The sequence below is a fragment of the Clarias gariepinus genome, chromosome 6 (genome assembly GCF_024256425.1).
Source record: "Clarias gariepinus isolate MV-2021 ecotype Netherlands chromosome 6, CGAR_prim_01v2, whole genome shotgun sequence".
Taxonomy (NCBI): domain Eukaryota; kingdom Metazoa; phylum Chordata; class Actinopteri; order Siluriformes; family Clariidae; genus Clarias; species Clarias gariepinus.
This window is the reverse complement of record NC_071105.1, coordinates 13,786,608-13,800,565: the sequence shown is the minus strand read 5'-3', so window position 1 is coordinate 13,800,565 and position 13,958 is coordinate 13,786,608. Positions and strand designations below refer to the sequence as shown.

The window sequence follows — 13,958 nt, the reverse complement described above, 5'->3', positions numbered from 1 at the left end:
ACACCAAACATGTCTTGGCTGATCAGCTGTATTGGTATAAGGAAAAAACTATGTAAATTAAAGCTTCACCTGAAGTGTCCCTCTAAGACTTTGAACCAGTCGTGTTATGTTCACTCATAAAGACTGAGATTAACTATAAATTAACTTGATCTTATTTGGGAGATTTGACTGATGATATTGAATGGATCATGGTCTTTACAAGGCTGTTACATTGGGATGCGAATGCTGTACTGGGTCCAACCAAAGACCTACATAGTTTTGTTTAAGACTGAAAACCTTGGCTGAGGTTTTTCCAGCCACATATTAATCGGTACTAGTGACTATCAGTGTACTTTTTCTTTATTTTTTTCACAATACAAGTAAGCAGATATTATGCACATATCATAGGTTCTGGACTTTTAGCCGGTTTAATAAACCTCCGTGTGGTTCTCATTACGTTTGTATACTTCTCACAAAGACTGGAATTTATAATATTTTACAGCTGTTTATCCCTCAATAACACAGACATTTTCTGTCACATTTCAAGCTTAGAATGAGCTTTACCAAATCTCCAGGTTGCTAAACAACCCAGTTTACTCCTGAATCCGTTGCACATTGCTCCTATTTATTGTGTAGCATGTTGCTGTAGCCGGTTCCATGTCGTTACATTTAAATGATAACTAATAAAAGCAAAACTGGTATTAACTGGGTTCTCAGCTTGACATGTAGTCTTTTTTCATGGTCTTCATAATTCATGAATGCATTCTATGTCTTTAGTTTCTGTTCTACAAAACAAAATGGCTCCATAGCTGCGTCCTTGTAGTTTATTAACATGGTAATGTCTAATATCACATCCCGCAATACACAGATCTTGACTTTTTAAAAGTAATCAATATTCTATAAAGAAATTGAACACATCCCCTAATGTGCAGTAGTAATCAGATGGATGGCGTTGAAGAAAAGGTCCGAGCCTTTTATAAATGGTGTTGGAAAGGAGGCAGCAAGGAGAACCGTGGGTCAACAATTTGGTTTAATCCAGACTATTCTCTGAGAGCTCTCATCGCTTTGGAGGTGTCGTGTTCCCGTTAAGTGTAAACCTGCAGGAAGAGGAACAGAATCAGAAGTGAGAATCACTGCAGATGAAGATGTTCCAGCTCTGACTGGCACGTTAGACGTGAAGCATCTGCTGCAGTGTGTTTCTGTACAGACCTTGTATGTGGACCTTACAAATACTTTGATTTATCCAATACTTTTAAATACACTTGATTATCCAAACTCACTTGACAATGCTAACCTTTTAAATAAATAACTTTTTTTTTTAGATTACTGATAGTGAAGTCACATCTTGGAAGTGTGAGAGTTATATCTCACAGTACAAGCTTAAATGTTGCAACTAAAAGGTTACTGAGATCCATATATAAACTAAACAAATAATTTTCCCAAATTTCTTTTGTAATTTCTTAAGTCACATTCAATAAGCATTCTGTTCTTTTGGTCAGTGTCCCTTCACTATCCTAGGAACATTCTGGGTGAGGTTGGAATAAACCACTGTGAATTTGGAAGGTGGCAGGAAACTAATGCATACACACAAGGAAAACCAAAAAAACACTCTGCAAGTAACCCAAGTCTCAGGATCTAACATGAGACTCTGGACTTGTCAGGCAGCAATTTTTCACACTGCATAGTGAACTCGTGCCCCCCTTCATATACAACATTTTTCAACAATAAAATTTACCCAACCTAATTCTAAGTTCATCTTGCTTTAAAAGTGCTCTGAAATTATGCAAACTGTGTGTGTGTGGGTGAATGCCTTTGCATGCATATTTATTACTCTTAATATTGGAAGGTGAATAATTCAAGCACTAAACAAATCTAGTCATTCTGAGTAATTGTAAAAAAAAAAAAAAAGAGAGATACACAATTTTTTTACATAATCTCCTTGCTTTTCAATACACTTTGTCCAACAATCTTTTATATTCACAAAAATATGTTTTAGGCTAAGCTGCGGGCCATTAACGCCCTGCTGTCCTTGCTTCTTCACCGAAATTAAATGTGCATTGTCATGCAAGATCACTATGCCCTTAGATAGCAGTCCTCCGTGTTTAATCTGAGTCTTCTTAAATATATTTATTAGCTGATATTCAAACGGTTCTGTTTATACTCTTTCGCGAGATAATTCAGCACAAGATAAACCCTCAGACCAAAAAAAATAAAAATAAAAAATCACTGAATAACTGTTCCTCTTTTGTGCAAATCACAAAATTTTTGCAAAATCCATTTTTGCTCACACCACAGTTACAAATAAACTGATATGACATATTCACACCTACACAGAAGTGACTGAGAAGACAATGCATCCAACAGAGGTTTTAATATATTAACTACGTAGTTATAAAATGAATGGGTGAGATAAGAATGTATGTAAGCATGTCACAGATGCTAAATATACTGAAATTAGTCACATCTGTATTTACTGATGGTGATGAGTAATGTATCAGTCCTGGCAGTTTGCTAATAATTTCATCACTCTGTACACTTTTGTGCTCAAAAGTTTGCATATATTGAAAGAAATTGTTAAACGTTGCCAATATGACTAATACTGCAATATATATATATTGTCACATAAAGTCAATATATATGGATTGTGGTCACATAAAGTCATTATCACACAGTTGTTTAAATCCTTTTTAAAACCTAAAGATAACTGAAATCAAGCTAAAAATCCTGATCAAAAGTAATTATCGTTATTTATAAACTTTATTATAAAAGTTAAATATCCTTGAATGTTTGGCTACATTACTGTATAAAAACACAGGTTGACACACACAGGTTTAAATTGCTAATAAAGGGAGGTTTCCACACCTGTGACTTACTGTAATTAGTGTCTGTGTATACTGTTTATAGAGTTTCTCGGCTTATGAGGGGATTCACTGACTTGGCTGGATACTATATGGGGAAGAAAACTTCCGATTCACCTTTCCAATAAGGTACTTTAACTTTATAAACCAGAAAAAAGAATATAAAAAGAGATTTTAACTCTAATAAAGAGGTCTGATCAGACACTCTTGGATGTTCCAACATGAGAATGATCCAAAGCACAAGGTCAAGTTGACCCTTCAATGGCGGAAAAGGTGAAAGTTCTTTCCTGTCTCCTGACTTCAGTGTCATTGAGCCACTTTAGGACAAACATGCACAGGAACTGTAGGCATTTTGCCAGGAAGAATAGGCAGCTATACCGCCTGAAAGAATTGATGACTTTGTGCACAATTATACCTAAAGACTGCATGCCATGATTGATGCTAAAGAGACAATAAATATTAAAAACTAAAGGTGAGCAATCTTTTGAACAGGAATTATTAATTTTCTTTGTCATGTTTTGCTTGCTGACTGGGCCATACTGTTATTCCCTACATATGAACTTGCTTTCAGAAATAAAATAAAAAAAATTAATGGTATACATCTTGCAAATTTTCCTGAGATATGCAAACTTTTGAGCACAACTGTACATGAATTGATGTGCATCTTGATGTACACTTGATGTTAGGATGATTTGTGATCAACAAATAAGACAAATGGAAAAGGGTTTGGAACTTTTTCTCATGTATATGGATATTTCATAAATGGCTGGCCATAAATATTAAGCTAAACATGTTTACCTGCACACTCTCTCCATCACTTGGGTAAGTAAATGGTCCGAAATTCCCGGACTCGATTCTTCTGCCAGGTTAAAGGCATTTTCCAGCTCTTCTAATGTGCCTCCGGTCACACGTCTCTTTTCTTTTAACTAAACACAAACATCAATAATGAGCACTACAGCTCTAGAGTTGTCTATTCGATAATAGGGCTGCTGGTAAAGTGAGCAAATTTACTTAAATGGTTCAGTCAAATGACTTGAGGGGTTTGGGCTATGCTCATTAAACTTATTTGTGATGTTTATTATATAAACCCCATTAATTAAGCAAAGAAATGAATCTGAATAAACTTACAAAAGTAGTGCACTGTGGTTATTATTTAATTAGATTATATAATGTAATAGTGTACCTCTTGAAAGACAGGCATTAGCAGTGTTGTGAGTGAGGACGACTTTGGTTGTCTAATTACATCTGCTGTCTGTAGTGGAAAGGAAAAGATGTGATGATATAAGATTTTCATAACAACTGCCTAACATTTTATTACAGTGTTGTATACTGCATTAACTTCAGGTTTCTTTATTTTTCTCTTTATTCTTATTTCTCTTTTCAGCTACTAGTTCTTAAGTATAAGTTTCTCACAATAAGTCATTACTGTGATCTGTTCACAGGGTAGAGAAACTAATTACTAAATGATACCTTGATTAACTGACTAAATAAAGCAAAAGACAGGTCTTTTCATGGCACTTAAATGAAGGTTAATTAGAAATAAATTAAGGCAGCGCGGTGGTGTAGTGGTTAGCATTTGGGTTTGATTCCCGTCTCTGTGTGCATGGAGTTTGCATGTTCTTCCTGTGATTGGTGGGTTTCCTCCCACAGTCCAAAAGGACCTGTTGATTAGGCTAATTGGCATTCCCAAATTGCCCATAGTGTGTGTATGTGTGTTTGTGCTGCAATGGATTGGCACCCTGTTTAGGGTGTACCCCGCCTCGTGCCCCAAGTCTATTGGGATAGGCTCCAGGTCCGCTGCGATCCTGAATACAGGATAAAGCGGTATAGTCGATGAGTGAGGGGATGAGTGAAATAAATTACAAATTTGTGCCCTTGTCCAAAAAAATTTGAAAAAATTAATTCCATTTAAAGGCTAAGCAAGAGATTAAGGTTAATGCTGAACAATTTGCGACTTATATCATGATTATGGCTGCTGACACACCATAAATATTTTGATCTTTTATTATTATATTTTATTAGTAGTACTAGAATCAGGTGATGTTAAAAAATTATTTTTTTTATGCAACACAACTGTACTGCAGGAAAAGTCTTAGGAATTCTACATATATACTGTGAAAATTCCCCTTGTTGCAGTTGATGGTCTCCCACTGTGCTACTGAATGTTTACTGAGATGACACCATTGACAAGCAATGTGCACAGATGGAAGAAGTTGTTTAAAGAATGGGAAACCAGCACTAAAGACAAACCATGCAATGGGAAACTGGGACAAAAGGGGATTTTCAAAGAGGATTCAAGAGCTGGGTTTAATGATGCCACTAATGCATTGCTTTTGATGGAGACCACGTTGAGTAGTACTTTTGTTTACATAAAGTGTTACTCTGCCAACTACACAACAAAGTGTGTTCTGCATTAATTTAACAATCCTTGTATTTCTGTCATATCAATTGTGACTGAAGTACTGTACATCAAATCTAGCAAACTGTTTCTTGACAGGACAAAAATAAACTAACTATCAACATAATATTTTAGATCTAAAAAAAAAAAAAAAAAAAATACTCTCAGAACATTCGATTTAGGTTTTTTGAAGTTCACCTGTGTGGATACAACAGATATAGCCCCTGGGAAATGGTGCAAATGAATGTGGTTAACGTACACACACCCACCGTACTCCCTGTATGGTTATGTTCTCTTTGAAGCTTGTTTATAGAAATGGGTCTGACGGTGGGTGGGAACGTCCACATAGGACTCTGATCTGCTTCAACACCTTCACCCTCCCTGAAAAACACACAGGTTACATTAAACACTACACACCGAGATGGAAATTAGTATGAACTAGGGGTGTATCATCCTTTTTAACCTGATAAATGCCTCCTATAGAGTTTTATTTAATTAATTAATTAAAGATATTTATTGAGATAAATAATTATCTCATACATGTCGGAATCGTCAGAGCTGGACTCGTCCCCATGGCCCTCAGACTTCCAGCGGCGGTAGCGGTCAATAAGCTCTGCTAGGTAGGATGTTTTCCTGGTGTAGCGACTGATAAATTTATGCTTAAGCAGCTCTTTGGCTGTTGGTCTCTGTAGAGAAGATTGGTGTCACTTTTATCAAATAATATCTATGTGCACGTGTTCTTACTATGAATTGTTAATTTTTCTTTGTGATTGTTAACAAGAAGGACACTTACAAATCGTGGGTCTTTGTTAAGACATGCTTCCACAAACTCCTTAAAGGCCTTGCTATAGTTGCCTTCCAGAGTGGGTGGGTTGTTCTTAGGAATGAGGAAGAGAACCCTCATGGGGTGCAGGTCTGAGTTTGGGGGTTCTCCTTTAGCCAGCTCGATGGCTGTGATACCCAACGACCAGATGTCAGCCTGGGATGAAGAGAAAGTGCAAATACAAAAGAGAATGAGAGACAACACAACATTAGCACCCTTGCCATCTGTTCCTTCCTAAATGTTTCATCAGGATAATTTACATAAGTGAACAGAAAGCATGCGGTACTTTACAGATGTTGATTTGTAACTTGAATTGTAGACTTAAACTTGACACCCAATGATCCAAATAAAGAGGATGTGTGTGTCTATGTGAAAGTGTACCTTAAAATCATATTCAGACTGTTTAATGACTTCAGGAGCCATCCAGAACGGTGTCCCGACAAAAGTGTTCCTTTTGATCTGTGTGTCTGTTAGCTGACCTGCCACACCGAAGTCAGCCAGCTTTACCTCCCCGTGTTCTGACAGCAAGACGTTTGCAGCTGTTTGCATTAAAAAAATAAAGTTTCTGGTGATCAGAATAAACGTTATAAGCATTATTTATACCACGGTACCGTTATGAGCTCGGTGCTGGTGGGTCAAAAGCTATAACTCCTATAACTCACATTACAGGTTTATATGAATGCACTTGTATTAATACCATTACATTTGAATAGTCGCAGCTACTTCTATGGCATATGCTCACTACCAATAAATAGGTTAAAAAAAGTTGTACTTTAACAACTATTAACCATGTTGTTTTTTTTTACCTTTTTTTATGAACACTTTTTTATATATATTTAGGAAGTCTCGGGTGTCAGCATTGAAATAGTAAAAATAAGCATACTGCTATTCAGAACAAAACTTTCCTTTCCAGTTTTTCAATAACAAACAAGGTTGATTTTTTTTTTCTTACTGTCTGTTCCTTAACATTAAATATGAGTAAGTATAAACTAAAGGTGAAAAGCATAGCTCAGTGGTTATGAGGTTGGCCTGCTGATTGGAAAATCCCAGGTTCAAAACCGAGCACCACCACATTGCCAGTGTTGAGTCCTTGAGCAAGGCCCAAAACCCTCAAATGCTCACATATATAAAGAGCTTTAAAAGCTTTCTTTGGATAAGGGAGTGTGTCTAATGCATTAAATGTAATAAAATTATTATGGTCCATACAGTACATTAATTAATATAAATGTACAGTTAATGCAAAATGCTGTGATAATCAGGATATAATCTTGTAAAAACAAACAATACTGGAGGTGGTAACAGTAAACCTGCTTTGTGCTGGTCTATAAAATTAACCAGATTGCAATTTATAAATAGACCATATATACAGTAGTCTTATAGTTTAATGCAACACTAACCAATGAAACAAGATTTGGTGTGGAAGGATGGTTTGTGTTCCCTGTTTCCAAGCTTTTGTTTACCGTCACGCTCAGCAAAGGTTTTACAAAATAACATTACTATAAAATTACTACGAGGCTATTTCAGTCCTGACCTTTAATGTCCCGGTGAATCTTCCTCTCTGAGTGGAGGTAGTCGAGGCCTTTAAGGATCTCTCTGAGAATTGTGGCAATGTAGGCCTCCTCCAGAGGTCCTGGCTTTAGCTAATAGCACATAACAAACAGAGAATTTTACACCATATTGCAAACCTTGGTCTTCAAGATACTCAAAAATTTAATGAACAGTTTTGTTGTTTTATTTATATACAGTATCTATATATACATGTATATTATACATACATAAGTGTAAGCATATATAAGTGTCTGTATGCCACCAAAACTCAATACTCACCATGTCCAGAGCAGAGCCACCACCCAAATACTCCATGATGATCCATAGTTTGGTGCCCTGCATTTATACACAGCTTACTGTTACCAGCATGATCTTTAACATTTATTCACTGACATGGAATAAACTTCTTGAGATTTTGTTCATTGTCTTCTAGCAGGGAACTAAGATGAAAGATGTTACAGTGAAAAGGCCAGGAAAACTCACTCTTTAGGGTTACTATTTACTCAGCATTCTGTTCTCAACGCATTTTAGAGTGCCAAAGTTTAAGAGCCAATCAGATGTTTCAACATTCTGATGCATGAGGACAAGCCCAAGTCTATGTTTTTGCCAAAGTAGTTATTCCCATAGAGTATTTGCCCTTAACAACTTTGTCAACAGAAAGCAGCTGTCTGTGTTATATTTCCTAATGAGATGAAGCCTATATTAACAAAGTGATACAAATGGATTTTCTGCTGCAGTTACTTGCATGGAATTTTTTAAAAAAGAAAAGAAATATCTGATCTTGCTAGATCCTGCATGGTTTTAATAGTCTTTTGGAATTTATGAACATTATGAATAACTTAAGATAAACCTTCAGGTAGGAGCCAAAGTATTTGGTGACGAAAGGACTGTCGCACTGGCTGAGAACTGTGATCTCCTGCTGAATGTCTTCAATTTCATCCTCAGCCTCCTCTAGATCTATGATCTTTATGGCCACTACCTCCTTGGTGTGGTTGTTAATTCCTTTGTAAACTTCTCCAAAGGAGCCTTTGCCAATGCGTTCTAGTTTGGTGAAATACTGCTCAGGATCCAGATGAGTGTTCTGGTCAATAAAAAGACATACGCACATTAAGCATATTTAATTTCAGTTTTTAATGAAAAAAACAAACGCACATCAATTGATATGTAAGCAATATTACCGGACAGGGAGTGTTGTTGTGCTGGATATCAGCATAACTGTGATGCCACAAAGACATCAAAGCTAGGCTGATATTCAGCATCACGAGCTAGAGTGTGATATTGCTTTTGTACAAACACCATTTATTATCAACCGGTTAAGATTTGTTTGTTTATTTGACCAGTTATTTTGCTCCCCCAATACATATCCTTCAGTGACTGGTGGATCTAAATTACCGTGACTGGCAGAGTTAGTGACCAGTTAGTATAATTAACAGGGCTGAAAGTAGTTTTAAATTCGTACCGGTACTATGTAGACAAAAGGTGAGGGGAATAAACCATGGATGTAAGAGACAGTGCTGTAAATGTCTTAACTTTCATTTTATATTTCCACTTTTTCCACTTTAGAATATCAGGGCCCGTATTCACAAAGCTTCTTAGAATTTTCTCAGAGAGCTCCTATTTTAGCTTAAAGTCTTTAAGACTTAAAGTCTTATCTGGGAGTCTTAGACTAAAAGTGATTTAGGAAACTTCACAAAGCAACTCTGAGTAAGGAAAGTACAGAAACCTTTATCTTAGTGAGGAGGCGTGGTCGACCCTGTTGCTAGGGATGTTGCAGCAATTCAAGGACTGTGATTGGTTGATAAAAAATAACCTCTGACCTCTATAAAGGTCTTGAAATGCACTCTTTGTGAAAATAAAACATATGATAATAGAATAGACAGTGAACCAATTTCCACACAGTAGATTCAGTACTACAGTATATTTAGGTTCTTACATTAATTTACCATGATTGCAGGACAGTTTATTTAGGTTGCACTTTTGGATGGTTTGTAGCCAACAATCAAAGAAAGAGAGGAAGTAAAAGGACAAGAAAACCAAATTGAACAGAAGAACAGTGTTTACTTTTAGCTCTACGTTCAGTGTTTGGAGAATATTTCTTCTTTCTGCCATTTTGTCCTCTGCTACAGAAACTCTTAAGCCTCTTAAAAGTCCTCCTCTCTACTCTTAACAATTTTTACCTTAGGAGCTGTTTTTAGGGCTAAGATGTTTTGTGAATCATTTTTATCTTTACTAATATTTAGTCCTAAAATTAAGAGAAAATTCTAAGAAAATGTCATAATTCTAAGAATTTTCTTAGAACTTCGTCACTAGGAGCAACTTTTAGGCTTAAGAATCTTTGTGAATACGGGCCCAGCTCTGTTAGCTTCCGGCTTCTGGGGGTGAAATCCTAAACAGTGTTAAATAGGTAAACTAATGTACTGAGGTGTACAATTCCTTGTTCCACACACCAAGAAGTACCCTTGATCAGGGATTTGAGATTCAGCCTCGTGCTAGTTAGCTTTGTAGCTTATCTAAGTCGTAAGTACAAAAACAAGAAGGCAATTCAGAATAACTAACTCAGCTGCTCTCTCTCTCCTCTTTCCAGTACTGAGGACCGTACCATCCCACTTTCACCCATGCTTGAGATTAATAGTTAGTGTAATTAACGCCATTATCACCACTTATGGAATGCATCTGGTCCAATCTGTTCTGTATTGTATAATACAGCATATGACTTTTCCAGAAAACGAGGGAGTAACAGTTTTAGAGCCAAAGAGGATGTCACAAATTAACCTGACAGTTACCAAGCAACAGATTTAGCAGGAGACATCGCTGAGGATTTCACAAAAAAGAAAGAAAAAAAATCAGATTTCATTAGGTACCACTGTAATCTTATCATGCAAAATACAGTAAATCATTAGTGGGATAAATATGTTTGCATGCTATATAAACTAATATACTGTAGCTCATGGAACAAGACACTTCCAATAAAGGTGAATCACTCAAGACTTTGACAGCAGGCATAGCAATCTGAAACAAACAAAAAGCACCACTCCTCATGTTAGTCTCAAAGTTCATAAGATAAGCTCCTGCCAAGGGTGAAAGCTCTTTGAGGCAATTAAATTCGTTCACTGTCCATTACACAGTGATTGTCCAACACCGTATAAAAAAATGAGGGCAAAGGTTTAGCCATAGATTCAGCCCTTGTCTCCAACAACAGCCATTATGTGTGCATTAAAAATAATGAACTGAAATATCTTCTATTTCTTTTAGAATGTTTTATACTAGGGAATGTAATGCCACTTCATCCTATTTAAAATGACACCAAACACACATCCAAATTAACCTCAAAATACACGCATGAACAATATGCAAATTACTGTGTTAGTTTATTTTTTTAAACTTATATTTTTAAGTGTTTAAGTATTTTACAGTGTCTTAGTGGTTAGCACTGTCACCTTAGTGGGTGTGTAATCGTGATAGTATACGCATCTACATAATAACTCTAGAACCATTAACACTGAAACCACCTAGGTGTGCACAAGACCTCTGGAAATGTTCTGTGGTTTCTTGTACAGTGACGTTAGCAGCAGATCCTTTAAGTGCTATGGGTTACAGGGCCTGTGTTGATCAGACTTGTTTGTCCAGTGCATTCTATAGGTGCTACAGTAGATCAGATTTGGATGCTGGGCCCCAGGTGCAGCAGACTGTGATGCATTGGGTGTTCTTGTGCCCTTCTAGCATTTTTTTTTTTTTGGCCAATTTGTGCTACATTGGCTGAAAATAGGCCCTAGGTTTCCAAATTAAATTATAACGACCTTGAAAAGTGTGTTTGAATTATGGAAAAACAACATGTTTAGGTAGAAGCATGTTTTATTTATCCCTGTGGTCTCTCCTGATTTGAGATAAAAATGATATAAAGAGATTTTGATTAAGTTTAAATGTTTAGTACACATCATGTAATAAAAGAATCATGTAATAAAAGCAGTGTTTTATGACACACCGCATGTTTTATTACTCAGTTTGTAATACAGAGGTATATAAAATCAGTATGATGTGCCAGATTGTTACAGCCTTTTTCAATACTTAATAAAAGTTTTTTGAATTATAATCATGTCTCAGAAAAAAAAAAAGAAATTTTTTAAGGGTCCACACCTTACTTTTTTTTCTGGATTTAGAAACTTAACACATGTTATGCAGAGCATGCAGCGACAACACCCAGGATGCTTGAGAAGTCTTGCTCAGGGGAACAGAGTCAGATCTGAGCAGGATGTTATGCTGTCACACATATGTTCATCTTCTCTCTGACTTGTTCACACCTGCCACTACTGTTGTGTACTTGACAAGAGCAGTGCACACTCACAGCATGTTACACAAGTGACAATCACTAAATCTCCCACTGGCAGGTCCAGACTGTTATTCTATACTCTTACAACTAAAATAATGTTAAAATGTCTTAAACTTAAATTAGATGGGTCATACCTTTCCTGGTAGATTTACTAACATTAAACAGTACATAAATATAGTGTTATTAACTTAACGTATATGTAAAAATATACTTTAAGGCAAATAGTTAAACAATAATCACAACTAAATTAAGTTCATTATTATGAAATTTTCCATTCAATTTTCATAGATAGATAGATAGATAGATACTTTATTTATCCCTTTGGGGAAATTCACAAACACTGACAAACATGCTAACCTGACCATTTCTTGATCTTTTGGCAGAGACAAACATTGTACAGTATATACTGTAACAAGAACACAACAACAACAACAACAACAACAAAGCCTGTAACTGCCCTTTAGACCAAACACATGCCATACCACATGATACCACCTAATATTTTTGTGTCCATTAGGATATATTTTATTTAACTATATTAATGATCATTTTAAAACTCACCTTTAAAAGGATTTTTCGATTTTTGCATGTTTTCTGCATATTGATATTTTTTTTTATAAAGCCATAGATAGATAGATAGATAGATAGATAGATAGATGAGCAGACAGACAGACAACTGAATAGACTAACACAGACCTGAGTTAGCGGGGTTACCTGGTTGCCGATGCCCTGCAGATGCGCCATGTTGGCGGTCACACCGTGCTGGAGCTCCCCTGGGCTTCTGGCTGGAGAAGGACGCCTTCTCTTCCTCTTCGCCCAAATGTCTGTTCCGCTCCGGAGTCTGGACCGTTGTTTTTTGCTGGGAGCCCCAGACACACACACACACACTGAAACCTTTATGTCTGCTTTGTTAGTCCAAGCGGTGTCTTTGCAGGCCCGCGGTGAGACTGTACAGCGTCTAATCTGCTGTCTCTGTCCATCCGAGACAGCTGTCACTGCGCTCCAGCTTAATGTTTACTGAATGTTTAATATCTCCCTGTCTTTCTGAACACTGGACACGCCCCTTTCCGAGACAGCTACATTGACAAACAGGATGATGCACTGCGCATGCGCGTGAAACTCAATTGTAATACATTGTACTTAAGGGTATAGTAGTATGTGTGAGGTATTTTCAAGAATAATCATGCTAATGCTAATGCTAATAATAATACACATTAATCATTGTAAATATAAAACAATAAATGCCTCTAGTGTACAATATCTATCCTATAAATAAATAGCATATATCATTACCGCTTGTAACGTCAGTTTTAAGTAATAATAATTATTAGTAGAAGTAATAATAATTATTACTATTATTATTAGTAGTAGTAGAAGTCGTAGTAGTAATGAATAATAATAATAATAATAATAACACCTGTTGATAACATGAATACGAAATAATAAACTCCTTTAGTATATAATATCTAGCATATAAATAAATAGAATCTATCAGCAACGCTAGTAGCAACAGTTTTAGTAATAATAATAATCTACACAGCTGTTGATAACCATGAATATGAAATAATAAATGTCTTTAGCATATAATATTTAGCAGATTACCAAATAGCATATATCATTAATATTAATAATAACATGTTTTTTTTATTAATTATTATCATGATTATTATTATTAGTAGTAGTAGTAGTAGTAGTAGTATTGTTGTTGTATTAAGTAGTCAAAATATTAACTGATCAGTTTTCTAAAATCCTGATTCATTAAAAAACAGGGAAAAAAAGTCCAAGCTGGTATTCCCTCTATAGACATTATTCTGATTGTATGGCAAACCCATTTTTACTGTAGCAGAGATGTAATTATTGTATGTCTAAAGTTTAAGTTGTTTTATTGCTGCATGTTTATTTCGTTTTTTTCCTCATGGGGGCAGTATTGTGCCAAAAAGACTCAATTAGAGATTCAAATCATAAAAGCTTGTGAATTCTTAATAATAAGCACAAATGAAACACAAATTAATTTATATTTAGACT

The 13,958-nt window shown here is 35.8% G+C and overlaps 1 protein-coding gene across 2 annotated transcripts; it reads right to left on the bottom strand.

The window, feature by feature from the left end:
• Positions 1 to 332: 332 nt before the first annotated feature.
• On the bottom strand, positions 333 to 12,982 carry stk25a (serine/threonine kinase 25a). 2 transcript variants are annotated; one of them, XM_053499065.1, is made up of 11 exons: positions 12,630 to 12,982; positions 8,457 to 8,687; positions 7,886 to 7,942; positions 7,590 to 7,698; positions 6,440 to 6,597; positions 6,029 to 6,214; positions 5,776 to 5,921; positions 5,505 to 5,616; positions 4,021 to 4,089; positions 3,636 to 3,763; positions 333 to 1,076 (listed from the first exon to the last, which is right to left on the bottom strand). In XM_053499065.1, the coding sequence occupies exons 1-11, from the start codon at positions 12,675 to 12,677 to the stop codon at positions 1,037 to 1,039; spliced, it is 1,284 nt and encodes a 427-aa protein (XP_053355040.1). In that variant the 5' UTR covers positions 12,678 to 12,982; the 3' UTR covers positions 333 to 1,036. The 2 variants fall into 2 exon arrangements, with proteins under 2 accessions (XP_053355040.1, XP_053355041.1); XM_053499066.1 differs by having other exon boundaries at positions 12,648 to 12,981.
• Between the last annotated feature and the right edge of the window lie 976 nt (positions 12,983 to 13,958).

Bases quoted from the DNA above. Each gene is read 5' to 3' on its own strand.
- stk25a (XM_053499065.1), bottom strand. From the start codon at position 12,677: ATGGCGCATCTGCAGGGCATCGGCAACCAGGTAACCCCGCTAACTCAG. The intron at 7,699-7,885 runs GTGAGTATTGAG...ATGTGCTATTAG, and splicing joins GTGGCTCTGCTCTGGACATG to CTAAAGCCAGGACCTCTGGA. The intron at 6,598-7,589 runs GTCAGGACTGAA...TAATGCAAACAG, and splicing joins GATTCACCGGGACATTAAAG to CTGCAAACGTCTTGCTGTCA.